Below are 20,141 nucleotides of genomic sequence, written 5' to 3'. Positions count from 1 at the left end.
GACGTTTCCATATGTCCTTATAGACATGACCATCTCTGACTCAGAGATGACTTTAAGAAATAGTTCCTGGCTCTGAAAGTAGTTTAGGGCACCTCAGTAGTTCCTAGGATAAGCTGTGAGGACTCATTTCATACATGATAGCTCAAGATTAAAAACCGATCCTTCCAAATGGGGAGAAAAACATGTGATGCCAAAGAAGGGGCCAGATCATGAAGGGTCTACAGGAAAGTTGGGATCATTAAGATAAAGAACAGGATTGCCTGTTTTTATTGCTGCCGGAACCAAGCCCAAGAGCCCTAAAAAATTATCACACAGAAAAGCCCAGAAGAGTACAATCACAAGGGCTTCACCTCAGTGTTTCTGTCTAAATCATATATAATCACATATTTATCGCAAAGTAAATCAAAAATTCTAATTCATTTTTTAAAAAATCATCTTTGCCAAGAATTCAAAAGACACAGGAATTTGTAAAGTATATTTTGATTTCTAAACTCTCTCCCATCTCCCCCTCTCCCTGTTGGGAGAGGTCATCCACCTTCCGTGATGTCCTGTTTCTATGTGTTCACTGGGTATGCCCAAAATGCAAGCCTTGACTACCCTTTACTTGGGCCATTTGTCCAGCTGTGTTCGTGTTCCCAACAAGCAACTCTGAAGGAGAGTTTCTCCCTGGACAAAGAGAAGGATTGTCTTGGCTTGCTACAGCGAGGCAACCCCTTCCCGCCACCCTGAAACATGCCCCGCCCCCCGGAGTGCAACAGGTGCAGGCCTCCCTGGAGAGCACCCCCAGTGAGCAGCAGGGTAACCAGCTCCATGCTCATGCTGCTTGCTTGCTGTTGGGGGAGTCTCTTGGCTTCTGTCAGCCACAGTGAAACAGTAACATGCCAGCTTGTCAACTGGCCAGCAGGAAAACTTCTCAGGCCCTTCCCAGTTCCCCAGGCTCCTCCCCAGCCCACAGCTAAGCAGCTCTGGCCTTCCAGCTCAGCCACACCTCCCTGTTTTGGCTTTCCTCCTCCTAATTTTACTCAAGCTTATCTACTATTAATGGCACTCTGTGCACTTTGTTTTGGGGTATATTCATACATAAACTGATGTGTGTGTGTGTGTGTGTGTGTTTGCTTAGGCTACAATTTGTTTTTTCCTTTAATAAATGCTGTAGGTCATTTGTCCTAATTTGGTTAGATAGCTTTCCCCTCCTGGTTTAATGTCCACATGTGATTAACCATAATTTATCATTCAATAGATATTGATATTTACATTGGCTGCAATTCTTTTCTGTGCAATAAATATGTATGTACATTACACACACACACACACACACACACACACACACACACACACACACGTTGGAATACTCTCCTATAAGCTGGAATCGCCAAGAAAAGGGTATACAAAATTTAAATTTTGAGTGATAACTGCTGAATTCCCCCAAACGCACAGTCATCGTCGGTTGTCCTGCTCAGTAACTGTAGGTGAGCCCTCTCTTTCCTACAATCACAGGAACATTAGATAACACTATTTTTAATCCTTCACAATGTGATATTCATAAGAAATTAATTTTCTTCTGTTAATGTTGAGCTCAAGCATCTTCCATATCCTCATTAGTCATTTATATCATTTGAATTTCCTCATTAAGTTCTTTTCTTCATTTCCCTTGGAATATTAGTGTCTTTGTTACCAATTTATAAGAGCTCACTTGTGACTAAGGATGCTAACCTTTTTTTTTTCTTTTTTTTAGATTTTTTTTCTTAATTTATTTGACAGACAGAGATCACAAGTAGGCAGAGAGGCAGGCAGAGAGAGAGGGAGGAAGCAGGTTCCCTGCTGAGCAGAGAGCCCGAAGCAGGACTCGATCCCAGGACACTGGGATCATGACCTGAGCCGAAGGCAGAAGCTTTAACCCACTGAGCCACCCAGGCGCCCCAAGGATGCTAACCTTTTGACAGCTGTGCATTACAGATGAGATACCATAGGTTTTTTCTCCTATGTATTTCACTACGATATTTTTTTTTAAGATTTTATTTATTTATTTGACACAGAGAGAAAGATCACGAGTAGGCAGAGAGGCAGGCAGAGAGAGCGGGAAGTAGGTTCCCTGCTGAGCAGAGAGCCCGATGCAGGACTCGATCCCAGGACCCTGAGATCATGACCCGAGCTGAAGGCAGAGGCTTAAACGACTCAGCCACCCAGGCGCCCCCTACAATGTTTATTTTTTTGATCACACTCAAGTTATATATTCAAATATAATGTTTGGGTTTTTGGGGGGTTTTTTTGTTTTTGTTTTTGTTTTTGTTTTTAGAAAGGCAAAGGAAAATCACTGAAGGATTTGACACAAGAAATAAAGATGAGACTTGACTTTTACTGGGAAATCAGTTGGGAAGCAATTGGGAAGTGGACTGATGAGAACCGAAAGCAGATGTTGGTCGATCGGATCATCCAGACATGAAAGGGCACCAGATGAACGCACAGTGGTAGCGACAGGAGTGGGTACAGAACTTTCAGGGCATTTGTGAAACAGAAACCATAGAAGGCGGCAAATGGATGAATCGGTAGAGTGGGCTGAATTAAACTTCTGTGTTATTAGGGGGTGTTATCAATTTAGTCACATTTCTAACTGAACCCAAAAGAGCTAGGCACCACCAGTGTTCTTCATAAAAGGGGTGAAGGGAAAGGGAGGGAAAGGAACAATTAATAAAAGCATAATCGTCATTGATTGGAACTTCTAAAAAGTATATGAATTAACTATAGAACAGATTTATGTTCTACTTATTTATTGACACATTTTAATTACAAATCAAATATTCTCTGAAAGTTCTGGGTTTAAATATTTAAAGTATATAAAGTTTTGTCATATAGGATCCTGGAACAAAACACATTGGTCCTGTTAAATAGGGTTATTTAATAGAATATTTATAAAGGGAAGGATATAGGAAGACTGTAAGAGGTACTACAGTACTTCCCAGCTAGGAACTGTGGAGAAGAAGCGATTACTACCTCTAAGGGGGCAGGAAAATAACGTACTGACCAGCATTCAGAGAGAGCTGCAGGGTCACTTGCCAAGAGCTGCAGGACTCTGTAGAGTGAGACCAGCACAGTCCCCCTGCCCAGCCTCCTCCTAGCCACTGTTGGCCTCTGACAGCCAGAGGCGGGAATGCCCACTGATACCCCTGCTTACCGCCCAGACACAGAGCAGGGTGTGGCATCTGCTTGAAGGGGACGAGACTGGCCAGCACGCTGTGCCTTTGTGTCTTTCACGTGGAAGGAAAGTTCTTATCTTTCCTTCCACGTGAAGGGACACATAAAGACCCGTTAGTACCATGACACACAAAAACACGATAAAACACAGCAGAGAATTATCTCCTACTCACTTGCCAAAGTCAATTATACATTGTAGAACCTGTCCCTCCTGGCCGTCACTCAGCATCCTTCCAGGCAAAGTACCCCCCCCTTGATCTTCACTGAATTAATTTAAAAGACAGTATTTTGTAAAAGACTAGTTTTTAGCTCTTAAAACACATATAAACAAATCTGATTTTACCATAGAGTTATAGGATAAATAATGAATTATTTCATTTAATAACTAAAATAAGGAACGAAAACATGGACTATGTCTCTCAGAGTACGGGAGTGAATACAGAAAAACATGCGACACTTTGGTATTTTGTTAACATGAAGGAAAAGGGATTCCCACTATGATTTCTTTGCCTGCTCCCTGACCCAGCATAAAGAAGTGTTTACATATATCAAAAAAGAACACTTGTAATAGAGTTAATTAGGTAGCATTTTATAGAGAATGGTACTATTTACAGTTTTTCCCCATACCATGTGGTCCTCAAAAACCACTGAAAGGGAAAAGAAAAAACCTCTATCACTATTCATGTGAAGAAAGAAAAACATATTCTGAGAAGCTGAGTTGTTTGCTAAAGGTCTCGTGGCCAGTAAGTGATAGAGTCAAGACTAAGCTATTTGAAAAACCGTAAATTCATTGTTATTCACTTAATACATGACCATGATATGGGATAAATCATACAGTAAAATGTTTTTTCTGTTTATCCCATGGCAACATTTCAATGCTTTGTCATACCTATTTTTCCTTGTTTTGCATGTAAGGTATCTCCAAAGGTGAGTAGAGTATTAATATTTAATAACCTGAAGCTTATTTGTGCCCCTGAACTTATAAAAGTAAAAAGTGAAATTTAGTTTTGTAACTAAATTTCTTAACTCTACAAACATAGATGCTCAGACCTTCCCCTGACGAACAGGGCCCTGAAGGACTCCTGGGTTCCTCAGCTTTTTCCCTTTTTCCATATCATTCCTATTTCCTTCACCTTTTAAGTTGATCAAAAAAAAAAAACTTTGTTAAAAATGACTTTTTTTTCCCCCCAGAGTGAAATGCATTCAGAGGCTGGTGAGAACAGACTGTTAATCTCTTCGTTTTATTGACCTACTTCAGTTTCAGCTCATTAAACACAGACATTTTCAATGATCAAAAGAAAATGAACCAAATGTAACTTGCTACGACCTTACTAAATAAGAGAATTGTTCAAAAGGCAAATAAATCTGAACAGGTAATTTAATATTGACAATCTTCCATTTAAAGAATATATATGTAATGAACAAGGACATCCAGAAATAATGTTTACATTCCTCTGATCAATGAAGGCACAGTCTTGTGCTTATCCGACTCCTCAGTTCTTACCCTCTCCCAAAAAGAATCTTGAAGAAATTATGAACTAAAGTCCCTTGAAACTCTAAGACAAAGAAAAGCAAAAGACTTTGAGCTCTAAAAAGATAGCTGCAAAGATAACTTAATTATATTATCTATATACAATTATAAAAGCTAAAATAAATTCGATTATCATAGCACAGAGGAGAGAAAAAATAGTCATTCAAACTCATTACCCTAATAAGAGTAATACACAATTTATAAAAGAAGAAAATGTTTACTGCCTTCTAAATATAATTGCATTTGAAACATAAACTTGAGTTCATTGCTGAACCATATCAAAATATCCATGTCTCATTAGCACTGACTTAAATAATCCTTCTATTTAGGTAGAATTTCATAATACCTCTTCTCAGATATCCAAAATAAATAACCAGCTACACTTCATACAGAAAAAAAAAATTTTTTCAAAGTATTATTGAAAGATGTTCTAAAGACTAAGTAAATATTTCTAAAATTGGAATTGTTGGAAATAGTTTAGACACAGTTTACCTGCTACCATATATCATGTTTTGTGATTTAGCAGTAATTATATTTTTGCTTATCCTGAAAGGCCTGGTTTCTCTACTTAGTCTGCATGGAGTCTGGACCCCAATCTGGTATCTTTTAACAATCTTCCTAGCTCAGGAATAACTCCATAAATAAGGGATTTGTGCTTTACTCCCAACATGGAATTAACAAGGGTGGGAGATGAGAAAATGGTATCATTTTCTAGTTCCTTAAATTTCCTCACAGAAAGAAACCACTTTGCAAAAAAAAAAAAAAAAAAAAAAAAATGGGGGGAGGACAGAAAAAATCAAATAAACACAAACCCATCAATCCAAAGCCAAATATAAATTGTATTTGGTCACCTTATCTTTCTCCATTCTCCCAACAAGAGACGAATTAATTCTCGAAGTCAGATCAGTCACTGTCTACATGAAGATAAAAACTGTGTAAATGAATCCCTTAAACATCAAATAATCTTCCTTTACTTCCAGGACATTTGAGGAAACTTTGTTCCAGACATTTGTTCGGCAACTCATTTTTCCGTTTCAAAAATATTTGATAACGTAAATAAAAATTCCTTTAAGTTTAAACTTAAAAAAAACGGGTCACTTTATAGACTTTGTGGCAGAGGTACATAAGAAAATACTGACTCCTGGAAAATAATTTACTCAACAACACAACTGAGCCCAGATCAGAAGGTTTTTTTAAAACCTCGCCTCCTACATTTCCCATTCTGTTAATAGTAAGCATAGAAAACTATGTAAAGACCGTAGACGGAGTGTGTTAGGTAAGTACACATATAAGATTAATTCTACAAATCAAAATGTATTTCTTGATTTTGGCCTAACCACAGAACATTAAGATATGCCAATCACAGGGGCACCTGGGTGGCTCAGTTGTTAAGCGTCTGCCTTCGGCTCAGGTCATGATCCCAGGATTCTGGAATCGAGCCCCGCATCAGGCTCCCGGCTTGGTGGGAAGCCTGCTTCTCCCTCTCTCACTCCCCCTGCTTGTGTTCCCTCTCTTGCTGTGTCTCTCTGTCAAATAAATAAATACAATATTTAAAAAAAAAAAAAAAAAGATATGCCAATCACAGACCTTACTCCCAAATAGCCTACATTCAGGCAGAGGGAAAGAAATATATTCAAAATCAGCATTACTGTTCTGAGTCCCTACCTACATGAGAAATAAGTAGTGGTCCATATGTGGTAAATTTGAGGATTCCAAGGATGATTAAGGCCAAGACAGGACCTCGAGATGGTGGCAGAAGACGGTGAGCTTTATAAGGGATGTCCCTCACAGTAGGAGACCCACCCCCCCAGGCACCATAATGCAGGGGCACCATCTAGAAGAGGAAGACAGGGAGACTCCCAGGAGAGAGGGGAGCGGTGGAAAGCGCTCACGTAGCTCGACTGAGATGGCTCAGCAGCAAGATGAGAAGTTTCTGAGTCCGAGAGCTTCCAAAGGCAGCAGTGGCTTAGGTGTTCCGTAGCCCCCAAGGGTGTTTTAAGCATGGTGGGCCAATGTTGGGAGCAGTAAGCAAAGCAAGCAGGCTCTAAGCGACTAAAAATATGCTGATTTGAGTTATATTTAAAGCAACCGGATGTGTAAAAATTTGAATTTGGCCCTCGAGGGCTCTGGGCTAATCGTCTTGACCTGATGTGAAGAAGTAAAAATCACAGGGGCCGATCTTGAACCCATTTACACAACACCGGAAAACTTGAAAAATATCATGATGTGGAGATAGCAGAATCTTAGATAGATGGACTATCCATCTGTGGACTGACTTCTAGAGTTTAATGTAAGAATCAGAGAGGTTCAGAGGATGTAGCAGAGTCTTCAACAAACATTTCAAGTCTTACTCCACGTCAGACACTCCTGAAGGCAGCCAAACAGAACCTTCAGTGAATAAGGCAGCCAGCAGAACCAGCAACATAACAGACAGGGCCCGTGCCAACTGAGAATGCAGGACTCTGTTTGCACTTCAAGATGGTAACCGCAGAACATTAAACCATTAAACCTTCTGAGGGTGGGACCCTGTGTGAGTGCCCAGGTGACATGTCCACAAACCTGGCCTTAGCAGATGTGTTCTCTATTCTCATCATGCACACCGTCTAGTGGTGACAGAGCAATAAGAAAAACAAAGAAAAAACATATGGCACCATGAAAGAAAGATGGGGATTATACAGTAATAACTGGGGGAACAGAGTCCAATGAACTTTAAGAAAAGCCTCTCCAAAGAGCTGACATTTCAACCGAGACCTGAGCCAGGCAGCTACATAATGTGCGTGTGTGAGAGAGCTATAGGTTGGACAGTTAATGTCAATGGTTCTCAACCAGGTAATGCAAAGAGTTACTGGTGGTTATTTCCGGATGGTAAATTTTGCTTTCTTTGTACTTTTCAGTACTTTGAATATTCAAGAGAATGAGTATTCTTTCATAAAAACATGAAACTACAAAATCTCATTTTCTTTCTATAAAAGTGCATTATGCATTCAACTTACGTAGCAGCCATATGTGAACTTGATATGGCTAATCAAAGACCTAGAGGGGATTATGCTAAGTGAAATAAGTCAGACAGAGAAAGACAAATACTGGATGTACTCGGTGATTTTACTTATGTGTGAATTTTTTTTTTTTTTAAATGAAAAGACAAAACAAAGAGAAGCAGACTCATACATACAGGAAACAAACCATTGGTTACCAGAGTGGGGAGGGACTGGGGGATGGAAGAAACAGATAAAGGGGATTAAGATGCTACAGTTTTGGGGTGCCTGGGTGGCTCAGTCAGTTAAGTGCTGCCTTCTGCTCAGGTCATGATCCCAGAGTCCTGGGATCAAGTCCCACATCAGTAACCCTGCTCCGTGGGGAGCCTGCTTCTCCCTCTGTTTGCTCTGCCTGCTGCTCCCCCTACTTGTGCTCTTTCTCTCTCTCTGTCAAACAAATAAATAAAATCTATTAAAAATTTTTAAAAATTAACAAATAATACAATTTTTAAAATATTCTACAGTTCTAAAATATATAAGTCATGGGGATATAATGTACAACATAGGGAATATAGTCAATAATACCATAATAATTTTTTATGGCCACAGATGATAACTAGTCTTATGGTGGGAATCATTTCATAATCTATAAAAATACCAAATCACTATGATATACACCTGAAACTAACAGGATATTGTATGTCAATTATACTTCAATAAAAAATTAAAAATTAATTTAAAAATTTAAAATCTTACAAATAGTTTTTAAAAGAAACAGTAAGTGTTGGCAAGGATGTGAAGAAAAAGGAACCCTGCGGCACTGCTGGTAGGAATGCAAACTGGTACAGCCACTGTGGAAGACAGCATGGAGGTTCCCCAAAAAATTAAAAACAGAATTGCCCTATGATCCAATAATTGCACTACTGGGTATTTATCCAAAGAACAAGAAAACACCATTCAAAAGGATACATGCACCCCTGTTTTTACTGTAGCATTACTTATAATAGCCAAACTATGGAAGCAGTCCAAGTGTCCATCAAAGACGAGGTGGTGTAAATACTGATGGAATATTATTCAGCCAGGAAAAAAGAATGAAATCTTGCCATTTGCAACAACATGGATGGATCCAAAGAGTATGCTGCTAAGTGAAATAAGCCAGTTACAGAAAGAAAAACGCCATATGATTTCACTCATCTGTGGAATTTAAGAAATAAAACAAAGGAAAAAGAAAAGAAAGAGGCAAACCAAAAAGCGAACTCTTAACTATAGAGAACAAAGAGACGGTTACCACATAGGAGGGGGTGGGGGGGATGGATGAAACAGGTGAAGGAGATTAAGAGTAAACATATCTTGCTGAGCACTGAGTAATATGGAATTGTTGAATCACTATATTGTACACCTGAAACTAATACAACACTATCTTAACTACACTGAAATTAAAATAAAATAAGTAATTTTTAAAACAATAGAATAATAACATTTTTTTAAAAGTTTTCCTATATACTGTGACTCATAGAAGAATGACTAATCATGTTAAGGTGATTTTTAACAGTAACATTAGTTAAATTTGAAATTTCTAAAGCTGAAAAGAGGAAGAATTGAGGACACAGTTGGTGTTGTCTTTTCTTCTGGACGAAGGTCAAGCTTTTGTAAAAGAAAGGTAGTTAATGGAAAATGACTATTCTCTATTAAAAGTAAAGCTACTGTTACTTACCCAACCAGATCAGGCACCACAGTCACAGACAACCTATTCCAACAAAGCATATCACTGAAGTCTCTCATGACCCCATTTTAAGGTTTATGGTTTCTTCAACAGTTATACCAAGAGACCGCTGATTTATAAATCATTTCTGTTCAAGAGAGGCCTCTGTTTGTTGGAATGCTGCTGTTGGTATTACACCAGTTAATGACAAAATAAATATCACAGACTCAGAAGGTCTTATCAGACCTGGAAAGTAAGTTATCCACACGCGCACGTGCACACGCATGCGATAAAAATCATATTTCAGAAAGCCCTGGGCAAGTTGGAAACTAGATAGAAGAATGATAAAATGTTATTCTTAAGTTCTCCAAACTGCACCTCTCCTAAAGCCAATTATACAAATACAGGATGTTGGACACTTGGCGGAAAGGAACTTAAATTGTGGGATGGAGGGAGGATGGGGACACACACAGCATTTATACTTGCTAGTGAGCTGAGTGTGAGGAACTGGGGTGTGATTAGTGCACTTCAGGCCCCTTACAGTCATACTCCATGACCTTAAAGTAGAAAACTACACTCTCTGTCCAACCAGTAAGCTTCACTAAAGGCCTGGATAAAAATGGCACACATGATTGTCACAGCCACCAATGCACACACTCAGTTTTGTGGAGGAGAAAGTGACAAGCTGCTCTGACAATGGAACCAAGTCGATGTTTACAAGTCAACGGACAACATGCACAGACTCAGAGAGCAACCATGGGACCAAGCCACGAGGGACCTGTGAGAGGCAGGAAGGCCACCAGGACACTCTGCAACTTCAAAAATGACTCAACAGCCCCCTCTTCTGACCAAAAAGAGGGCTGCCGCTTCTTCCATAATGACAACTACCCCCACCTTAACCCTCCTAGCCCCTAAGCAAATTGTAAAAATCCCCAGTTCCTGAACTGCCCTGCTTCATTCAACAGTCCTTGATACCAACCAGCACAAGCCCAAGTCTTCGAAAAAGCCCCTCCCTGGGGGCCCTTCACCAAGACACCAAGAGTTCCTGTGCTGAGTGATGGCCCTTGCTGCAGGAAGCAAACGGAGCCTACTTTGTTTGAATATACGGCTGTTTCTGGTGGGTTGGAGTGGATGGGCTTCAACACAGAGCAATCCTGATGTTAATATTCTGCCCCAGCATCAGACCATGGGTCCCTTTTATGACTCAGGAAATGTGGTCACCACAATTATGTTCATTAAGTAGCAGAAAGGGCTAAATTCATGAGAAACAAGAGTTCCAGTTTGAGATTACGATCAATGAATGACTATGGCCACCAGCCAGTTAACTGTATAAATCCCTAAACCATCCTATAGGCGCTACTTTGCCTCCCTGAATCTAGACAGCAGAGCCAAGACGGTGGTAGAAGTAGCAGCTATGGGCTCTGCAGCTAGCTGAACACAGCTGTTCCTCAGTGTCCATTAGTTCATGGAAATATATATATAATCATATATTTTTTTTTACCATATCCTAATAAAAACCATTTAGATAGGTTTCTTTCTTAGAGTTTCCATTAGCTCATGAACAGAAACAAAAGATTCACTATAACCTAATAAATTCCATTTTGAAAAGAAAATTACTTCCCAATTTTAAAAACAATCATTTGTGACCAAAAAAAAAAAAAAAAACCAAACAAACCTATTTTGGGGGTATAGCTCGGGGGTAGAGCATTTGACTGCAAAAAAAAACCTATTTATCATAAAAACATCTTCTGATGTCTAGAGATCTAAAACTAAAATTTCAGCCTTAAAGGCCACATCTAGTTAAAACTTAAGACACTAAATAAAAAAACTATAATGACCGCAGCACATTTTGTGAGCACTTACTGTGTGCATTTGTGCTCTTCTGCACACGCACACATTATTTCATGTCATCTATGCAACAACCCTTTAAGAACTAATATTCTCATCTCACAGATGACAAAACAGAGGTTCGAAGGTCATAACCAATTAACCGAGGTCCCAAGCTACAAGGGGGCTGAATCAAGTTTTGAAACCCAAGGCCTGTAATTCCAAATTCCAAGGTTACCAGGTAGATTGTCTCTACTGGGTGTGAAAACGAATCAACACCGTCCTTGAAACAATTATAAGACTGGATCATAAGGAAAGCAGTTTAAAAACTAAAGCTACACAGCACTAAAGTGTCCTTTAGAATTAGAATTTCATCTTGCCACATCCAGTTTATTTTTATTATGCCATTTATGGGCCAAAGCTCCCAAGAAAAAGTTATTTTTCACAAACTACTCCTTGTACCAATGAACATCCATTTTAAAACCAGTTGGTATATAAATTACCTGAATATAGTCCTGGATTTTTTTTATGAGTTTCTCCGCTCTGAATTACCTTCTTGAAAAAGGGGAAGAATGCAAGTGTGAACAATGAATGTGTGAAGAGAATTTCAATGGGAAGGCATTATCCCTACTCCCCAATAAATAAAATAAAAATAAAAGGACTTTCAAAAGACACTTTCACTAAGTTTTGTTGTTTTTTTCCCTCTGAATAAAGTAAACAAGAGCAAAGGGCACCTTGACTACTACTTAGGAAATAAAATCAGAATGCAGGGAAATCTGTAATGCTAATCACATTTACACCTTCTCTCCTTTTTTACATTTCTCATCCAACATCCTTAGAAGCTCAATAGGCTTAAAAGAATTGGAGCAGCGTAGAGAACAAAGGTGAGGAGAATCTGAGAAATGACTTGAATGGCTGTTCTCACCGTTTTAATAATTCCAAATTGAGTAACATAGTAAAAGTGAAAATGTAGGAAGATGTAAAGTCACAAATGTAGGAAGAAACTATAGAAAGTTGTTCTACCTGCTTATATTATAAAAATGGGATTCTGACTAGACCTCTCAGGAATTAACCACTTGTAGACAGTAAATGAAGAAAACACACACACACACACACACACACACACCTTTCAAGGAAACAAGTATCAGATTTAAATGTATTGGCTTTTTTGGGGGGGTAGGGTACCTCAGGACCTTGAGATCATGACCTGAGCCAAAATCAAGAATATGATGCGGGGGCGCCTCGGTGGCTCAGTGGGTTAAGCTGCTGCTTTCAGCTCAGGTCATGATCTCGGGGTCCTGGGATCGAGTCCCACATCGGGATCTCTGCTCGGCAGGGAGCCTGCTTCCCTCTCTCTCTCTCTGCCTACTTGTGATCTCTCTCTGTCAAATAAATAAATAAAATCTTTAAAAAAAAAAAAAAAAAGAATATGACACGTAACTGACTGTGCCACCCAGGCGCCCCCTAAATGTATTAGGTTCAGTCAGTGAAAGCCCATACGCCAAATAAATACATTTATTACAAGGAATATCAATATCTGTATTTTTACATGGAAATGACCACGTATATTAACTATTGTTCTCTCTTGAGATTGAGGATGACATTAGACAATAAGATACCCAACTGCTATCCTCAATCAAGCTAATGTTATAGATCATATACAAATACAAAAATAGAGCAAAGCAGTTACAAAGCACATCATCTATGTGTGGTTTACTCAGTTTGGGAATGAGATTGTTACAGTGGGAAGAAGAGAAGTATCAATGTCAAAAGAAATAGTTTAATATTTTATTTAATTATTCAAATAAAGCAATCACTAACAATATGGAGCCAAGAATGATTCTAATCAAGGGGATTCTAATTTGGAATAATACTTTCATGTGACTTTTTCTTAATGCAAATATCAAAAGAATTTAACCCTTCTTTCACCAGCACCATTGATGTCCCTAACTGCAACCCCACAGAGCCCCTTTCCTCGGTACTGCTATGATTCCCCCATCATGTTAAGCCACAGATAAAGGAAGGTCTAGCAACAGGGAAGCAAGCCAGAATGTCATAGAAAAGAAGGTGCATCCCATCCTGGTTCTTTTTTAGGGGTCATGGGTATCAAATGCAAATAAGGACACCATTTCCTTCTCTATAGGGCAGAGCTTCAGTTTCCTCTCAGATCCTGGTAAAAAGGTCCATCAGTGATTGATACTCTGGAAAGTTCCTCTACAAAAGAGATGAAATACACACAAGGTTCTAGAAATGTAACACCTAATCGGTGTGTTACATTCGGCAGGTACCAGAAATACTAAGCTATGAGAAAGGCAAGGAAATCATGGCCTTACTGGGGAGCTGTCAACATTTCCTGAACATAGCAGCCAAAATTATGGTATTTCTGGGATAAAATCTAATAATGCAGCTCAATGCCTTCACCCTGTCCACCTCCCCAACACAACTCCCACTTTAGTAGTATTAGCTACTGATAAGTGAGTTTTAGTTTTGTTTTTTAATAAAAAGAATGTACTGATATACACCAATGTGCCCAAACTATTGTTTGAGAAAACTGCCCTAAGCTGAGAATACCAACTATCTTCTCTCAAATAGTATAGAAGAAGCACCTAGTACTGAATAGACATTCAAATAAATACTTGAAATTATTTCAAATATTAAAGACTGGTCATGTAAACTAAAATGGATTCAGTGTTCCCAAATTCTCAGATTTTCCTTGTAAGATGCCTGGAGAACTGGGTTCACCACCAGCAAAGCAATTAAGCAAGATAGCTACGGCTCCATAGTGCTAAGAGCAAGTCTCTTCGCCCTAAAAACTCGGGCAGAGGATGTAAATTTTAGACCCAAGCATCCTCTACAAATAATTTTTTTCAACCAATAAGATCACAGCATTCGTCTGTGCATTGACTTCACAGTCAGGGTGCACCGCATAGTACGATCTTAGCTTCAGACACCGCTTATTGCGTTTGACAACTAAGACCTCATCTCCCAGACCAAAGGTAAACTGGAAATCCCGCCAGCAGAAGGGAATTTGCGCGGTAGGGGTGGGAAGCAGGGGGTAAAGGGGCAGGCAAACGGCGTTGCAAGAAGCAGAATCCACACCCGCGACGCTCACCGTATTCTCTCCCCTTCAATCTCTGCCATACGTCTCATCCATGCTTAGTGAGTGGCTACCCGATACGTTCAATCTGATCGCCCGTTGCCGTCACACCTTTCAGGCGTTAAAACTACCCAGTTGGTCTGAGAGACGCACTGGGTAGTTCAGGTTCCCGCAAGGAGGGCTGCGTGCCAGGGCGCAGAGAGGCGGCTAAGGGTCATACCAGTGTGGGTGCACCGGTCCGCGTCCGAATTAAAAAGGAGACCGGCTGCCCATTCTCCAGCAAAGGAGAAGAATACGGGTTTGTATTTTTAGCATCAAACTTGGAGCGACCAACCCAACTCTGTCCACTACACGAGGAAGCAGCAAACCGAGGCCCCCCGGCGGGGCAGTGGTGAAATTTCCACTCGCAACAGAAACGCAGTCAGGCCGCGCTGTCCCCAGCTGTCAGCTTTGCGGGCCTCTTCCAACATCAGCAGAGAACACCGGAGCCAGCGGGGGCAGCAAATGCCCAGAGCCCAGCTTAGCCTCGGGCGGAGTCAGGGAGGCCTCGCTAGGGTTCACGTTGCCCGGCCGGAGCGCCTGAAAGGTCATCTGGCCACCAACAGCCACCCCGAGGGCCTGGGGAGCGCGGAGTCCGCGCTCAGGACGCCCCCGGCCCGCGCCCAGGCGCAGCGCTCTGCGCCCGCCCGACGCGCCTCACCTGCCCGCGGCGAATCCGGCAGCCCCTTGACACCTCCCACCAGGCGCCACTGGAAAAGTTTCCGAACTTCTTCGCAGCTGGGCATGTCCTCGCTCCGAGTAGATCCAACGAGAGCCAGGAGGAGGAGACAGCAACAGCCCGCGCGCCAGGTCGGTGCGTCCATCATCGGTGACCTCGTCGCCCCTTCCCACGTAGTGGACCCCACTCCCCCAGCGCGCCCTGCGTTGCAGGCGCTGGAAAACGCTCGGCGGTCGCGGTTCCCAGAAGGTGCAAGCTGGCGGCGGGCGTTCCGGGGCCGTTCCGGGACGCCGGCTTCACCTGGGGGCACTTGGCTTTCTCCCGGGGAGCTCCGAAGCTGAAACAGCAGAGTTCTCCGGCAGAGCGCCGCGAGGTCTCCCTCTCCGGCGGGGGCGAGTTGGCGCAGCCCGGGGGAGGAAAACGGCTGGAGTCGCACGGAGCCCGCGAGCATCCAGCTCTGGCCACCGCCGCGGTAGCCTCGGGCTCAGCCAGCAGCGGCCAACCTGGGATGCGCCCGCCCGCCGCGCTCCGCAGGCAAGCCCCGCCCCTCCACGTTCCGCCCCGCGCCCAGGCTCCGCCCCCCACGCCACGCCCCCGGCGCGCGGCCGGCGGCTGCTCCCGCCTTCTTGCTGTCAACGCGGCCCCACGCAGGACAGACCTCGGAGCAGCGCTGCCTGGATCGAGGAAACGAAGAAATAAAACGAAAGCCCGTCCGCGCTCTCGCAGTCCTTCCCGAGGAACAACCGTCTAATCAAAAGAGCGAGCGAGCGTAGGAAGAGGTTCCGAGAAGATAAGGGATGAGAAACACCAACTGGAAGGAGGATGAAGTACTTGGCTGGAAGTCGAGGTCTTCAGGGCACGGGAATTCCTGTCGAAATTGTATGAAATAGGATCTGGGCACACACCAAGGGCAAAAACTACACAGTGGAAGATCCCAACCGAGAAGCTTGATCGCATTCACGAGGTTTTAAGACGGTCCATGAGAAGTTAACTTTTTAAAAAATTGATTTGTGTTACTGCCTTGGAACATTTTTCTGTAACATTAACTGACTCTCTGAGAGAATTTAGAGATCATAAGAATTACATTCAGACATCATCAGGTTCTTATTATCACAGTAGAGTCCGGTTTGGTGTCTTGTCAACCTTCAGCATCATATTTTACTTCAGTACTTCGTATCTATCTGGGCCCTTCTGAGATGTATCACCTCTGGAATCTGTAAAAAACATTTCTCAAAGAACTAAGATTAGCGTGCTCAGGGGAGTTTCTAAAAAGATAGAAAAATGAAGACTTTAGGCAATTTAAAAATGACAAAGGAACTTTGTCAATTTACAATTTACAAAAAGAATACATTAGAAACCATACATCAGTGGGTCATGTGCATTTTCTAAACGTGACTAACTCAGCAGCCTGCGAGTGAAAAGCGTCTCTTCGTCTACAGGCACCTGAAGGCACTACTCCTCCAGTCAAACAAAACTGCTTGAAAGCATCAGGCAGGGTGGACTATAAATGCCTCAACCACTTAAAAGGAATTTAATCTCAAATTTGAACCCTTGCCAAGAGATAGAGATGAATAATTTTAAGTCTTAGTTCAGTGTCATGGGACTTTTAATGACCATTTGATATCAATGGCAGCACTCTCAGCCATAGATTGCTTGCTTTAAAACCATTCCAGGGAAATGGCTGAGATAGTTCTTCAGCGAAAGAGTGCTCACTTGCCTTTTGACATCAATTCCATGAATACTAGGTTTTTGGTGTGTTTTTTTGTTTGTTTCTTTGTTTTTGAGAAGCTCTCTCAGTAAATGAGAATTGGGGGTGGGGGGAAACAGCTGCTTTTAAGTTCAAGGACTTCAAGCAAAGTGGTATATACGTACCCCTAGGGGAGCTGGGAAGAACTTACCCCCCATGAACTTCTTCTCTAGCCACCAAGCATGGAGAGATTGCTTGGAAGTCAGCAATGTGTATCTATGAGAAGAGTGAGAAGAATGACCAGGAGGATGTATATAGCACCTAGATGACAGACAGCACTCCAAGTGGTTTTTAGGGATACTAATTCATTCATTTAATCTTTAGAATACAGAATGCATGCTATTAACCTCAGACTCTCAGCCACTCCATGCCATACCAGAGAACATATTGGGCTACATTGAGCAACACCAAAGGTGGTCTACTAATTTATCAGATTTTTTTTACTAGTAATTATATATAATTTTAACTATGGAATTTTATTCTACTAGAATTCCTTCTGTGTCAGTATAAGGCTAGTAAATCCCCAGGTTTTTCCAAAACTTTTTTTCTTTATCTAGATCTCTCCTTGATAGATTTGATCATCATAGGGTATTAGCATTAAAAGAATCCTTAGAGATTACCTGGTCCAATTCATTCACTTGGAATTTCTAAAATAATATGCCTTGCAAGGGTAAAATAACAGACACTACTGAGAATTACTGATGGTTCAGTAAAAACTAATCAACTAACAAATATTGATTGAACACATACTAAATGTAAAAAAACAAACCACCATGCTAGGCATAATAGGGATTATAGAGACATGTAAGCAAATTCTAATCTTTGTTTTTACAATTTATTTCAACAAAACAATTAGGTGGGAAGCTATAAAGAAACAGAGTAGGGGCTAATGAGAAATTAGACCATATAAAATGTCCCCCCCAATCACACAAAAAAATATTTGTTTCTACTTTTTATTCCTTATTGCTACCACAGTAATTGTGTTGGAAGGGCTTGTTTTCCTAGAAGTATCCTTATGCCAGGCACCCAAACAAAACGTATGTGCTGGCTATGCTGTGAAGCTTCAAGAAAGTTTCCTTCTTCCAACCAGAATGCAATATCAATGTGTCTTTTGTATGAACATTCTAGAACAACCTCTACATATTATACTAAAACTGATCATTTGTTCAATTTACCTCTAAATACTACAGATGAAGCTAGAGAGAAATCTCCTTATTTTGATAGTGATAATGGCTCAGTTTTCAAAGGTTATTCAATAAACATTTATCGAATGCCTTTTATCTAATAGGCATGTGTTCTGCTTTTGAAATACCAATACCATTAGATAGGAAAACCTTTAAATGGTCATCATTTAAAATACAACTTTGGATCTTCTAAATGCAGAGCTTATAAATAACCATGTAAAATGTGTCAACTTGGGGTGCCTGGGTGGCTCAGTCAGTTAAGTGTCTGTGACTCAAGTCATGGTTCCAGGGTCCTGAGATGGAGTCTTGGGTCAGGCTCCCTGTTCATTGAGGAGCCTGTTTTCCCTCTATCCCTCCCCTTCCTCATGGTTTCTCTCTCAAATAAATAGGATCTTTCCAAAAAAATAAGTAAATAAAATGTGTCAACTCAAGACCTTGTAAAGAGAAATGAAGAAGTTAGGGTATGACTTAGGTGATCTTAATGATATCACGTTGCCCTCAAACCCAACTACTGCTTTGGGGTAAGACTGGCCACTGGTTAGCTGGACCTCAGAAGCTGGTTAGAGCAATTTATGTACCCAATCATTAATAATAGCTAATATTTATTTCGTGCTTACAAGTATTACCTCATTTAACATTTCAACCACCCCATGAGGCAATGACTATTCTATTACTAATGAGAAAACAGAAGTATAAAGAGATTAAGTAAACTTCCAGAAGCTGTAGATCTGGTAAGGGCCCAAAAGTAATCCGGGCATTCCAACTCATGTACTCCCTTAGCCACTACACTCTATTGCCTCTGACAAAAGTTACCTATTTGGGGCTCATTGACTCAACCTATTATATATGGATAGAACCCTGGTACATTCTGCTAGTCTACAGCCCTCTTGACCTCATCTTTATAGGGGTCCAGAGACCTGCAGTGGCTCTAACCCTGGCCCATAAAGTACCTTTCCCAGCAGTTGGATGAGCTACTATTTGCTTCTCCCTAGTTCCTCCACTAAATTTTCAGTCGTGAGAACTGCATTGTCAGGACTAAAATTCCATGTGCTGCCTGGACATCTTTGAGCCTTATAGGGTTGGAAGAGGTTAGCTATGAGTTCTGCTCTTGCCAGATATGATGCCCCAACCCCACCCTACCCCCACCCAGCAGGAAATACTCTCTCCCTAGTTAACTCCAGTATCAGTCAGACCAGCTCCAGCCCCCCTTATCTTCAACCTAATCTGTCTCCCCTCAACCTTCCTTGGGAACCAAGGGTCATCTCGCCCTCCTGTCTCTACAAAGCCTGCCTCCCCCAGCCCCTGCTGGTCCACTCTGCTCCCAAGTACAACCCGCAGGGCCCTGTGTGGTGTCCTCCTCCCCTGGACTGTGAGTATATAAGACTAATAAACTGTTGTGAATCTGATCTGTCCATTGTCGTGTGTATGGTCATCTCAAAGTACGGGGTAAATAGGAGGTGGTTAGAACAAGAATATCCTCAATACATGTGCTTCCACTTAGCTCTTGCCAAAAAACTCCTGACTTTTGCCTTGCCCTACCTTCTACAACTTCCAAATGCAGTCTCTATTCCCCTCGCTGCCTGGCTAAAGGAAGCCAAATTGTAGGTCAGTAAGGAATGTCTGCTGCCAACAAACCAGAAAGAAATTGAAGGAGCCTCCCCTCATGTCTCCTCAGGTTCAGACACTAATTGAGAAAAAGCTGCCTGCAAGAAAAAACCCCCAGCAAAGCACAACATTCCAGAAAATACTCAAAACCAGACACCACGTTGAAATTTACATGGAAATCAGAAACACATTTTCCAGCAGTGTTTCTAAAAATATGTATTTACTGCTAATGTATATTTCCAATTTGAAAATTCTCATCTTCTAATCACCAATACACATTTGTCCATGATTTTGAAATACATTAAATGCATTTTTGTCATTTTCTCAGAGTAATTATGCTCTAAGGCAAAAACAATGCAACTTTTTAAGACTTTTTTTTTAAAGATTTTATTTATTTGTTTGACAGAGAGAGACACAGTGAGAGAAGGAACACAAGCAGAGGGAGTGATTGGGAGAGAGAGAAACAGGCTTCCCGCCTAGCTGGGAGCCCAACTTGGGGCTGGATCCCAAGACCTTGTGATCATGACCTGAGCCAAAGGCAGACGCTTAACGACTGAGCCGCC

At 41.4% G+C, this 20,141-nt stretch overlaps 1 protein-coding gene across 1 annotated transcript in view; it reads right to left on the bottom strand.

The window, feature by feature from the left end:
- The window catches only part of LOC111146936 (glypican 5), a 707,501-nt gene extending 692,008 nt beyond the window's left edge, over positions 1–15,493 (bottom strand). The window contains exon 1 of the mRNA XM_022502687.1: positions 15,025–15,493. Coding sequence (XP_022358395.1) covers positions 15,025–15,493 — 469 coding nt within the window. The remainder of the gene's footprint in view (positions 1–15,024) is intronic.
- Positions 15,494–20,141: the final 4,648 nt, after the last annotated feature.

The sequence above is a fragment of the Enhydra lutris genome, unplaced genomic scaffold, assembly GCF_002288905.1.
Source record: "Enhydra lutris kenyoni isolate GAN:26980312 unplaced genomic scaffold, ASM228890v2 scaffoldscaffold15, whole genome shotgun sequence".
Taxonomy (NCBI): domain Eukaryota; kingdom Metazoa; phylum Chordata; class Mammalia; order Carnivora; family Mustelidae; genus Enhydra; species Enhydra lutris.
The sequence above is the reverse complement of the archived record's forward strand: the minus strand, read 5'-3'. Positions and strand labels throughout refer to the sequence as shown.